We start from the raw sequence: 13,103 nt of genomic DNA on the forward strand, positions 1-13,103 counted from the left end.
GTTCTGCTTGGAACGCACGTGGACAGGGCAACGCGGTTCCATAAACGTTGAAGTAGGGCGCCTCGATTCACGCGCGTCTCCGCCGTACGGCAGCGCTGGCATCGAGGCACCCGACCTGGAGCAGTGGAACACGGTAAACTTAAACTGACTTGAGCAAAACTTTAGCGTGTTTGCCTGGAGAGGAGCGCGACGCAAGACGGACAACGTGAGAGGTGAGCTGGAAAGCGAAGGGAGGCATTTACTTGGAAAATGTCGACATTTGCGAAGAGAGGAGCAGGTATACGCGGCCAATTTTTGACACAGGGGTCATGTGGAGAGGGATGGATATTAGCGGAAGTGTGATAGGTGCTCGGCGGCTGTTTTTCGATATTCAGTACCTCCAGATTCTCTCAGATCATCGTCACTTAGTTTCAGGCTATGGCGACCCCGCTCCCTGGCCCGAAGGCGTAGTCCAGCTGGCTGGCGAAGCCGGCTTAGTTGAGAATTCATTTAATACGTCTGGTTCAGAAAACATTCCATTGTTCCGAGCGAGCTGCACAGAGGGGAGGGCAGCCAGTATCCCGTACGTTGGTTACATCTGGGAGTTGGGCTTAGAAATTTACTGAATGGTTTTCAACCGCCCGTTCTCGGCGCCACTAAGTGGCGTCTGCGCATATTCTTGCCGGGGTTTGTTCGAGGATAGCGGTTGCGCAGTTCATAGGCCTTGTATCAAATTTAGCATATGCAGTGTGTACCCAGCCGAAAATGACAAGAAAAATTTCTGTAGTTTGTTATATGTTTGCGTGTCGTACTGTCGTTTCGTTATATTTTTTGTCGTGTCGTGATTGTGACGTTCTGTCGTGCACGTCTCGTATTCCTGTCTTGATTTTGATGTTCCGTCGTGGCGAATTCCTGCCTTGTCGTGATCCTGATGGTTCGTCTGTAGTTTCACATGATTTTAATGTTATTGCCCATTGTGGAAAAATAGCGTAAGTGGCAGTTCTGCTGTGACTGCAGGACTGTTTGTCGTTGAGAAAATTGACTTTGTCGTTGCGACAGAAATGCTTGCCGTAACAACAGATCACTTTGTCGGAACAACAGGATTCCGGTTGTCACAACAAACTTTTTTGCCGTACAACAGGAATTCCTGTTAGGTTTTTGTGGTATTCCTGTTGCGATTTTACACTGGGCACTTGCATTCCTTTGTTTTACATAAGCTGTACCCAAAGGGTGCAAATCCAATCATGCGGTAGTGAGAGCCCCGAGTTTTGTCTTTGATAGTTTGTGTGTTTTTTTGTTGTGTGCGACAGTAAGTAGCCTCAGCAGCCTGGTGGGCAGGTGTTATTTCTTTGTTACGCTTATGTTACCCACGCTGGTTGGTCGGGCTCACCATGACCCTATATATATGTTAGCTGGAGACGTGTTGATATTGCGGTTTGTTTTTGCTTTTATTTCGTGCACGTCCAGCAACTGATTTGTTTTAATCCATCCCGACTCCGCTGGAGCGTTCTCACGTTTCCATAACCTCGACGCACGGGCACACCATCCTAGCAGAAAAATGCAAAATAGGAAGCCCACCATCTAAGGTAAAAAATCCCGCCATCTACGCGAAGTGAATGATGATGAGAGGGGCGAAGCTAAAATGCTTATCGGTAAAACCGTGAAACCTTCGCCCGCACATCATATAAAGACTCGACACGTCAAGCTTTCCACCGCCCCGTCGACAAGCCCGTCGACGACGTCGATGTTTGTGGTGAACATGTAGGGCTTGTTTGGGACGATGAGAATCTCCATGGGTAAGCTGGCGAATTCGGTGTGTGACATTTTAGCCACCTTGGCCGTCGCCTTCTGCAAAGCGTCTTGTGTCACGTACCCCCGGTACGTGTCTTCAGCTCGCGGGCGACGAACCACAACCTCCTCTTCTTCCTCTCCTCCTTGTTGGGTATCAACGAACGCGTTGAACGTTTTGACCCCTTCAGCCAATCTTTGGTTGGCCAATCCCTAGGGGGATCCTGCCAAAATCATCATCATTCCGCCGTGTATGGCAGCAACGCGGGACGGGACAGGACCCGAGCCAGAGTCTTGAGCTCGCAGGCGACGAACAATAACCTCTTTTTCTTCCTCTCCTCCTTGTTGGGTAGCAACAAACGCGTTGAACATTATGACCTCTTCGGCCAATCTTTGGTTGGCCAATCCTTGGGGGGATCCTGCCACAATCATGGTCAATGTGCTGTGTACAATGTGCCGTGTACGGCCGGGACAGGGCCCGAGCAAGAGAAGCTTCGCCCCTAAAATGGGTTTCGGAGACCCAAACGCAGCACGCTCGCCGGCGACGAGTTTTGGAATCTAGTGTTTTTCTAACGATTCACAGCCGGCTTGGATTTCTTGGCTGCAGGGATCTTTAGGCTTAGCGTAAGCCCAGTTATTTGATCACAGCTTTCACTTTCACTAGGACGATCGCTAACGCAAGAATTCCGCACACCATCACCCCTTCTCTTGAATGTGTAACTTTGTTTTCGCCATGAGTTTCATTCTGGGGATTGGCGACAAGGAGCAGCTGTCGCTGGGAACCTAGGTTCGTGCGAGCAGACGTCGCCACTCGCCGTTTCGTGCGCAGGAGGCCCCGATGCGGCTGCACGGTCAGCGTGCTCGGGCATCGTTTACGCGTACACAAAACGCTACAAGCTTTCCGCCTTGATCCATTTCTCGCGAACGACTCGTTAAATCTACATATTCGGCTGAGCTATTGTCGGAGACCGCAATTTTTATCGGGAAAAATTAGCAGCAGTCTTCTTTCCAGCCACGTTCACGCACAACCTCGCTGACTGCGGGAGGGAATCCAGAAACGCAACCTCCTCGTGGGGTTAGTTCTCGGGCGTCTGCTCTTCGGTCAAATAAGCGTGCGTGCTCAGCGCAAAAACGAAACTCCCAAGGACGGCTTAGGTTCTGCGCATGCGCGGTAGGGCGCCTCAAACTGCTTTGGAACCGAAAGCGTACTAAGGCTCCCTACTAGCAGTTGCCGCGTCTTTGGTATGCGGAAGTTGTACGGGGTGTGGCAATAGGAGAAAAATGAATAGGGCCTAAGGAGAACAACATTAGAGGGAGGAAGCAAAAATGAATGAGGATTGGAGGGGAGCGGTAGATTACGGGAGGGGAATTAGGAGGGAAAGAGGGTTAGAAATAGGGGGAGGCAGACAGAGGGAGGCCCATGCAAAGAGGAAGAGGGGAAAAGAGTGGAATCGGAATTGCGTCGTTCAGTTACGAGTTTCGACGTAATTGAACACGTCTTTCGAGGTGATTGGAAACACAGCAAGCGGGTGCGGGACCAAATATTTCTAGATTCCCGCTTCGTGACTCCGTAGCGTAAGGTGACCGCATGACTGGATTCTGAATATTGAATCATTTCGTAATTAAATGCCTTCGGGAAAGATCTAGCCGTTGAACACAAGCTCATAAATGGGGTTAACGGATAAATCGTTTGCTTCACATCGACTAAAAGCTTTACCCTATCTCTAAAGGCGTTTGTAGCCACCGATGGACGTCCTCGCCCTAAATGAGATCCGCGTGGCCTTCCTGCAAGACGCGGTTATTATTTCATTGCTCTTGTTACGGTTCATAAATGCAGTCGGATCGTTTTGCTTGTCGATGATTACACGCCTCAGCGGCTGGTTGGCTTTGCTGCGGACACGCCTCCTGAGCACGCGTTATGCTTGTAGGTTTCAGCGTTAACCGCGATACGGCAGCACGTCGCGAGCAGCCACGTCGAGCCGCTTTGTCAAATCACAGTTTTCAAGGTTCGCTTCGCCCATATAGGTACAGAGTGTCGGTTCGTAAATATATACACATTACGCGCACCGGATGGGCTCGAGGCATGCAGGCTGCGTCGATATAACGATAGCTGGCCATTTGGATCGCACGTTGGCCGCGCCTTCGCCGCAGCGCAGCGCACAGTGTTGTTATTCCATCTAATGGCGTCCACCAACCCGTCGGCGACGCGCCGAAGCCGTTGTCAAGGTTCCCCGCCAGATTAATGAGCAAAGCGTCGTGTATTGAGGCGTGGCTGCGGGGCCTTGACACGGCACACGTAACTCGGCGTAACTTACGGTGCGTAAGTCCTGATCGTCACGATAACTTTGCGGACTCGGCGATGGCAGTGTTTACGAAGCGTATACACACACACGCACGTACACGCACACGCGCGCGCGCGAGCGCGTTCACACAAAACACAACGCTGAACGGATGCCAGACGCTCATTTAATAAAGCGAGGTAGAAGATTCTGTGGACAGACTCCGTATGCAAGCGGGTCCAGTTTCCTCATCGTTAGGATTGACCGCATTCTCCACGCTATGTACCTCCCGGTGGAAAGCTCGCAGCGTGTCGTTTGTTTGTTGGGAAAAGGAAAATTTGTCTTGTGTTGTACGAGCGCATAGTTTATCGCGTCTCGCGCTGGTTGTTTCGTGGGCGTGCCCTTTGTGGCGAAACGTGCGAATGCCGCTACGTGTTAGTTCCCTCCAGAACATGCAGGCTTGCCGATTAAGTAAGGGCAGGTGGGCTTGGTAAACTTACGCGCGACGTTCCTAGTCGACATATCTCGGCGTCGCCTACGTCTACAAGCAATTCAAATTGAACGTTGCTACAGTGGAACCTCCTTATAACAAAGTAGTATCAGGGCAGTACATCAGTTCGTTATATCCGATATTCGTTGTAACAGTGCAGGTGAAACTCAGCCCTAGCTGAATTATAACCGGCAATCTGGCTCGGGCAGAGCCAGGTTCCTTTTATCCTAGATAATCCTAGATACAAAATTCTAGATACAAATCCTAGATACAAAAATTCATTATCCTTGGCTTCGAATCCACTATACACGCGGTAATCCTGACTTTTCTCCTTGTGTTTCTTCAAATAAAATTAACAGTAATATGAGAACGTGAAAAAAAAAACAACAGGAAAAAGTTTGTTTGTCAAAACAGGTTTGCGTTCTTATATGTTCGAAGAAGGATGTGGTCTTTGTCTGGTGAATTTCTACAGCCCTGAGCAGGATGATGTGTTCCACTGTGTTTACGCACGAAAGGGCCTTTTCTACTTGTGTGGTCCTGGACGCCAGGAGTTTTTACAAGTTTCTTCGCAATAATTGTGTTATCTTTTAATTTTTTTAATTTTGCTTTTTTGCTAGCGTTCCAGCCTCGCGCGAACCAAATATTTCTTCGTTATAGCCGATATCGCGCACGGTTTACACTTTCGGTTTCTTTGTAAAAAGAATGTGTGGCTGAAATGCAGCGTGACCAACCAAAGTTTGTATTTAGCTCCCTATAGCCGGTAATTCGCTAGATCACTCCTCGTTGTAACGAGGTTTAGCTGTTTACCGAAGATAAATACCCCTTGGGAAGCAGTGAGTTTAGAGCTCTTTTTTTGTAATAGTTGTTTTACCGGCTGTTTTAAGTTTTAAATTTTAATTAGTTTTTTAGCCAACTCAGGTGCTGAAGCGGGCAGAACAAAGTGGCATAAAACAGAATACAGACATGAAAAGTACAATTCTTGAGTAGAGCTGAAAAACAGAAGAAGCAGACAACCGCATTAACCGTGAAAGCGCATACTCAGGAGAAAAAACATTTCATCTAATCAACTTTCCTCCCCATCAACTCGTACCCTTTATCTATTCCCTGTGGCAAAATAAACGCTCTTAAAAATATTTGCGTCTTCCTATTGAAATGAACGTACATAAAACACAAGACACGTTTGTCGAACAAATGGTTTGTTAGCATGAAGAAAATAAAGTAGCGCAGGACAAAAAGCAACAGTTGGAGGCTACTTAAAATTGCGTACGAGGTCTTTTCAAGCGTGCCCATCATAAGGACACCTTGCATGGGTGCGTATTTTTCTTGGCGTCAAGTAGAGAGAGAGAGAGAGAGAAAACTTTATTATGAGCAGATATTTCATTTTCGGTGCGTATAGATAATGCATTAGGTGAGAGTTGGAGGTTTCTACAACACCCTTCCTAATCGACATAATAAAAGGCAGGGAGAGATACTAAAAAAGGTATTCCGGTATGAAGATATCGACATAAACGTGCTTGAATAGTAAATATACAGGGTGTCCCACCTATCATGCACATGAATTAAAAAAAAAAAGAGCAATGACATTACTTGAAGAAAACCCACTGCGTAATGTTTGCAGTACTGTGGAGAAGCAGCCAGTAATTGTTTCGTTAATGAGACCTAACTAACTAAATAATAATTATTAATTATCTAACTCGAGAAGTGTTGTCCTAATCACTGAATAGTCAATGAGGCACTTGTAGGTACCCATGAGGGGCATCTCACTGCGGTATTTCAGCGACGAACTAATTGCATACTCATTTATTCTGATTGATAAAGAAAACCCGCGAAATATGAAAAATACCATGTGACGGCGCTCCCACCCTCCTCATAAAGCAGCGCCCTCAAATAAGCTGATTGAAAGCAACTGCTTCGCCTGCCACCCGCCCGAAGAGACAGCGCATCACCTTGATAAATGGCATGCATGGAAGGAGCAACAACAGCAAGATTCGTGGGGCGCGTGTGGAGATAAGGCAGAGAGTTTCTTATAATATACGCTAGAGAGGAATCTGGCGCTGTCGTCTATGCGGCTCACATAAAGGCCGTCTGTGTAGTCATGGGTCGCCATTACATCATGCGCTCGCCTTAGTTTCATCATTGGCTTGGATTGAAACGCCTTTGTGGCCGTATATTCGAACACAGTGCCACAAAAAAACGCAAAAGATGGTGTGTTATCTAATAAATGGAAAATAAGACAGGCTGTTTTAAAGCTAACGAAAAAGGAAGTAAAGGGTATTTTCGCAGGAATGGTTGTGCCTACTATTCTCCAGGCCAAGCTGGCAGTTAACAACAACGTCAATATTTTCTGAGAAACTCATTAGAGATTCTTATTTTGTTAATTTTACTATTAATGCAGATAATAAGTTTGAAGAGTTTGTTTGAAGAGTTTGGAAAGCTTTTTGAGCGTGCCTACGAAAACGTCGTCTTCGTGGGGAACCGGTGCACCGACCGTCAGCTACAGTTTAACAAAACTTCTTGCTGAGCGAGTTGGTTCATACTTGAAGAAAAAGGAAAACGTGGCGTTAAACAGCGGTCGCGGAATAAATGGTCCCGGAACAAATGGCCCCAACTCCAAAGTAGGAAGAAATGGTCCCACCACTACTACGCCTTAGCGCATGCATGAGGGAAGGAGGGGGTCAATGTATTTATATTCATGCTTGTATCTGTGCACACTGTATTTTGCATCTGTTCATACACAGTATATTTGCTAATGCTGAATTTGCTTGAGCTCAATGCTGTATACAAACTTTTTTTGTCGCACGTGTACGATCTCCCGTGCTTGCTTTGTTCGTATTTTTTTGTTATTCCGAGTGCCAGGCAAACCAGTGGTGAACCTTTCAATCAAAACTCTGTGTGTGCTGGGCCGCCCTCGACCGCTGTTTAAAGTGAATACAATAACGGGCTACCGCAATTTTCTTCGTGAATGCAGTTTTCTTATGAAGTGGAGCAACATAACTGTTTAAATTAACATGGCTGACGTGCAGTACTCGCAAGAATACAAAATTTTGTTAATGCTTGAGAAAAGAGTGACTTCATCCAGTGCGTTGAGCCTATTTACAGTGACGGTATTATTTAGATGTAAAGTATCAAAAATGTGAGTGGGACGGTACTGTTGACCGCCAGTCAACATAGTGCATTGCGCTCGCCGTTTTGTGCTATTTCAAAAGGGAACTTTACTCGATGAGGGTTTATTGGGTTGGCTAAACTGAGTTACTGTGCTCACCACTTGAAATGCTTCGATGCAGTTCGAATCAAGCGAAGCAACACTAATCAAGATTTTGCACCTCGATAATTTTACAGCTTGCAGTTTAGAAACTGGTTTTTCTCCGAAAATAGGCAATACTTTGCTGGCGGGTGGCATCTCCTCAAGAGCCAAAGCCGAACGTTTAGAGCGGTCATCGCGCGGCTAACACCTTACGGTGTGGTCGCCTTCCCGCCCTGCCTTTGTCGCCGCGCGCGCGGGCACAGTGAGGGAGTCGTGGCTAATCCCTTCCAAGACTAAGGGACGCCGCCACCCGCCGAACTACCGAGAAGAGCTCCTTCAACCCGAGGCGAATTCCTAAGGCGAATGACCATCAACGAACAGCGCCGACGCCGGCTTCGCAAATCGTCAAAAACTAGAGACGGCCCCCTTTCGCTTCCCGTCAGCTCATCACCGAACGACCGCGTACCAACAGAGGTACTAGGGCTCAGCACCCCAGTCTTTTTCCACACAAAAGAGGAAGGAGCACAAAGCATGCACTCTGCGACCCCCAACTTCGCGTCTTTGCGGCTGCATGAAAGGAACTGAGCGTACAGTTAGAAGCGGAGGCGACGCCAATACATGAGATACCGGCGGCTTTCATTAATTAAATGAGAAGCACGAACTTAACAGTGCTGACCGTCGCGACAGCCTGGCTTGACCAGCGTCTCAGCTGATGCTTGCTATCACACCAGACGTCCGCATGTCTCGACACTGTGCCTGTCACCCCCCTCGCTTACTTGCGGCGTCTGGCGACACGTGTGGCTTCCTGGAACACGGCCGGACTCACAAACACTCAAAACGTGGAAAACCGAAAAAAGGAAAATATTACAAAAATCAAATACTGAAAGAGAGAGGGAAGTGATAGATAAGAATGTTCGTCTTGAACGTATAAAAAACGCGACGACTAAAATAAAAAGGCCGGATAAAATGCGCATAAAAAATTCAGAAAACGGGCCAATCGTTTAATGAATGCCCTGCACTTTCACAAAAATGCGTGGTTGGCAGAAATACCGCGTTTAATCGTTCTAATGGCCCAAATTGAGCTAACCGGTTTAACGAAATCTAAAAAATAGAAAACAAAAATAAAGACACCTAAGAAATTAGAAATTGCACTCCAGCAAAATAAAACAAATTTAAACAGAACCCACGTGGAGTTTTATAGAATGTTTTTGCCCGAACAGGGGCTTGGGACCATTTGTTCCGGGGCCATAAGTTCCGGGACCATTTGTTCCTACTTTCGAGTTGGGACCATTTGTTCCGGAACCACAAGTTCTGGGACCATAAGTTCCGGGGCCATTTGTTCCGGGACCATTTGTTCCGGGACCATTTGTTCCTACACCCGTTAAACAGTCGCGGCCAAAGACAAGATATGACAGATACAGTCTCCCGTATCTGTCGTATCTTGTCTTCGTCGAAGTACGTTTTGTTTCTTTTTTCCCGTCAGCTACAACTTCCGCGGCGGCATATTACCCGTTCAGTCATACGTCCTTCGACTGCGGCATGACCAACGTCAGGTACGATCACCCACTGCCTGCTTTTTCACGGAACCCGGGTGTCACAAAACAGGGACCATTTCGTCTTCTTCGTAGCTCGTAGATGTGTTAATGCATAGTGGAGAAAGCAGATCCCGAAAACCGCTGAAGAATCCAATTGTCATGCCAAGCCCAGGCCAAACAGGGGGTCTTCCCATAAACCCCCACGATGGCATCGATTACCAGGTGCAGTTTCCCTTCTTGTATACTTACTAACAAACTCTATGAGATAAGGCACACACTCGGTAGCGATTTTTTCCTTCTTTCTTTTGTTTATTTCATTCTGGCTAACTCAGAGGCAGCATGTTTGAGGGCATTGCTTGGCGATGCGCGCGGAGGCGCCGTCACGTGGTAATACTGTAGCCAACTGTTCATACTGTAGCCAACTGTTCAAGTATTGCAAATTTAATTCAGTGGAGGCAAGTATACACAAGAGAATTTCGAACATAACTACACACCCATCCAGTACTGGTTGCATTAATTAGCGATTGCACTGAGGTTATGCACAAGTTTTAACAAAAATGTGGTACATGCTGTCAATTCAATCATAATAGAAAAGCCACAATGGCGTTCACAAAGTTAGTAACGGTTTGAAATTGCCGCTTTCCTCCTTAGACCTTTAGCCACATCAATTATCGCTCTTATAGGGAAGCAGATACGTTGATAACATGGTCAGAGTACTGGCTTTTCAAGCAGAAAAAAATAATCCCCACAAGACGGGCTTCCAGCGCACTCTCGATTTATTAGTTTTTATGGTGACATGACACATTTCACATCCCCGGCGGATGGCAGTCAATATCACCCTAACCAATATGGCTCAGTCGGTTCCTTCATCGATCCCCTAGTTGGGCATGTGTCATAATATCCTATTGAAGCCAGACGAAACGTTCAATCGAGCAAGCGGTTAAACTATTGAACATTTCGTGTGGCGTGAACAAAACATAATGCACGCACCCTTCATTTACGCCATTTTGGGTTCACGGTGCGGCAAAGAATACGAACCGGGCTAAGTCATGGTCTCACCTCCTGGATTTCATAACGACCGAAAATTGAGTAAAAAGTTCGAGAATTTCATTTTATTACGAAGGTGTGGTGGTATAAAGTGGTTATGACATCCACTTCGAAACACGTGGGGTGTGGTCTCGATTATTACTACTAACTAGTATGTTTACTCTGAAATCTGTGCTAACAATCAACGCCAGAATGCATGTACAGAAACTCGGAGAATCGCGTCGGGAACGGTTTTAAAGACAGTAATCTCTCTTGGGCTACTTACATCCGAAAAATTTGGTTTTTCTGTTTGTCCCTGGGATCAGTCTTTCGGTAAAAAGTTCAAGCAATTCTTCAAAAAGAAGTATGTATACCGGCACGAGGGTTCCAAATGACTAAAACGGCTGGCATAAGTCCTACATGTCCCCATCGTTTAGCGCAAACACAACCTCAGGCACATTTGAGGCAAAAATTTAGGTACTTAGCGTGTAGTCCCCGCGTTGTGTGATTTATTAATACACGGTTGGTTGGTTCTTACGACAGCAAGTGATAAAACAACGCGTCTAAAAATGGCCGTGATCCTGCGAGACAAAAGCAAGTGCCAAAAAAAAGAAAAAAAAAAAACAACAACGCCCGCTCGTGTTTGTTGTCTGCGTCGCTCTGCGCGGAGTTATCTCAAGTCCTCTTTCCGACGAGAACTTCTGCCGGGTTTTGAAGGGTGAGTGAACTCCCACACCGGCCGGGTTACAGTCAGTGCATTATTGTCTATCTGACCCAGCATCCGCCGCGTCGGAATTCGTTAATCTCCCCGGGATCACCGCTCTGTGCGCATAATTCGCGTAAGCACGCACTGCTTTGCACTCGTTGAACCATTCTCGTTACGAATTGCCTTTTTTTTTCTTCTGAGCTCCCATCGTCTGCTCGCGTTTATCGTCTGCTGTCCCGTTCCACTTTGGCTTATTAGACACGCGATCGTTACGGCCTGAGCACTTTGCATCCGGGGCTTTCCGCAGGTTACTCCACGCGGTTATTAAAATGTTGCGCCCGTGTACGTGCAAATGATTGCACTGTCGGCGTTTTGAGGTTGAATGATCAGTTGTTAGGAATTAAGGACATTGCATCACGAAGTCCGAATTTCATAAAATGATGAGCTCGAGAGTTTTTACAGCGTTCTTGAAGTTGCCTGATATTCGCCACCATAATCATGCTTTATTCGCCGCTATCTACGTACCTGTATACCGTACGAATGAGGCCACCTAAGCTGCCACGCACTTTTTTGAGCGCAACAAAAACGTGACATGACCTCTGGATTAAAAAAATGGAGAGACGGCTACGACAATCACGGAACACGGTGAGAAAGCAGCGTAGGAATGCTTATGAAGGGCTACGCAATTACCCAGTTGCGGTTATATCTCAGGCGGTGGGCTGCGCCCCAACACATCCCACCCCCCTTCTTGAACGCCGGTCAAAGGTTGCCCGCGAAATTCGAAGTGTCGCGGGGAATTTACGCTGCGCGGGTGCGCGCGGCAATTATACGCGGGCATCATGGCCCCTGCGCACGTCGCTCGATAAGTTGTGCGTTGTCGTCGAAAGACGATAGTCACCTGCCTGCCCTGCATCGTAACCCCGTCCGCCACCTTTGACGCTTGTGTCATCCCTCTCCCACCAACCTATAGAATGCAATGGAAATTTGCTCAATTCGATTCAATTTTCCTTCATTCTCGCTGCTCGCGCGCCATACGTTGGAACGTTTCCCTTCCAGTGTTACAACAATGAAAACTGGCGCCGACCGAGAATGTTTATAAAATACGAAAAAGACGTTTCGGCTCCCGAACGGGTTATTGGGACTGCCCGAAGGAGTCCCTTGTGTTACAGTATTTGCTTCTATCCCACCTGATTTCGACAGCGTTTTTTACTGCGTTTTTTTGGATGCGAGCTTATATTACGTCTATACTAATTAGGAGAACGCTGCGACTGTCAGTTATGTGCTTATAAGTTTTAAATATGCCTAATGTTATTTTTGCCTAACAATGTTTTCTTTCACCAGTTTCAGTGGTTTGGAACGGTCTTTAAGTGGCTGAATCTATTATGAGACAGACAGACAGACAGACAGACAGACAGACAGACAGACAGACAGACAGACAGACAGACAGACAGACAGACAGACAGACAGACAGACAGACAGACAGACAGACAGACAGACAGACAGACAGACAGACAGACAGACAGACAGACAGACAGACAGACAGACAGACCAAAATTTTCGCGTTTCACTATAGCTGAAGAAAGAATATTGTCTTTAAACCGTCTGTCATTTTAGTGCACCCTGCAAGCGTTATCGCGCTCTTACGAACGATGAAAACCTAAAACAAGTTGCGTACGCAGTCTACACGTATTCGCATCGGAGAAATGTGGCTCTATAGTACGACTGGTTAAGACCACTAAATTGATAATCATACGATGTTGTCGCTAAAATAATGTAAACGTTGACGCGTGCAAGTTTGTAAAGGCGTTCTTTGCAAAGTTTTTTTTAGAGTCGTAAGATTGTCTCGGTGCTTCAGTTATATTCCAACCATCGGCGTAAGGATACGGTGCTTGCGCGTGCATTTCCATACATGGCGCTGCATTGGCATATATTAAAGACTCACACGTACTTTATTTCACCGGTAAATCTGTTGATGAAAGTGACTTCCAAATGATGCATCCGTTGATTAATCGGTTGCTTAAACAGCTCAGAGCTCCTCTTTATAAGATTTCTGATA

At 46.7% G+C, this 13,103-nt stretch overlaps 1 protein-coding gene across 1 annotated transcript in view; it reads left to right on the forward strand.

Moving 5' to 3' along the window:
* LOC144166424 (uncharacterized) overlaps positions 1 to 13,103 on the forward strand; it is a 96,461-nt gene that overhangs the window by 23,795 nt on the left and 59,563 nt on the right. Inside the window, exon 2 of the mRNA XM_077695950.1 lies at positions 10,954 to 11,059. Within this exon, the coding sequence (XP_077552076.1) occupies positions 10,954 to 11,059 (106 nt within the window). The remainder of the gene's footprint in view (positions 1 to 10,953; positions 11,060 to 13,103) is intronic.

The sequence above is a fragment of the Haemaphysalis longicornis genome, unplaced genomic scaffold, assembly GCF_048455015.1.
Source record: "Haemaphysalis longicornis isolate Haplotype H1 unplaced genomic scaffold, Haemaphysalis longicornis Haplotype H1 scaffold_17, whole genome shotgun sequence".
Classification (NCBI taxonomy): Eukaryota; Metazoa; Arthropoda; class Arachnida; order Ixodida; family Ixodidae; genus Haemaphysalis; species Haemaphysalis longicornis.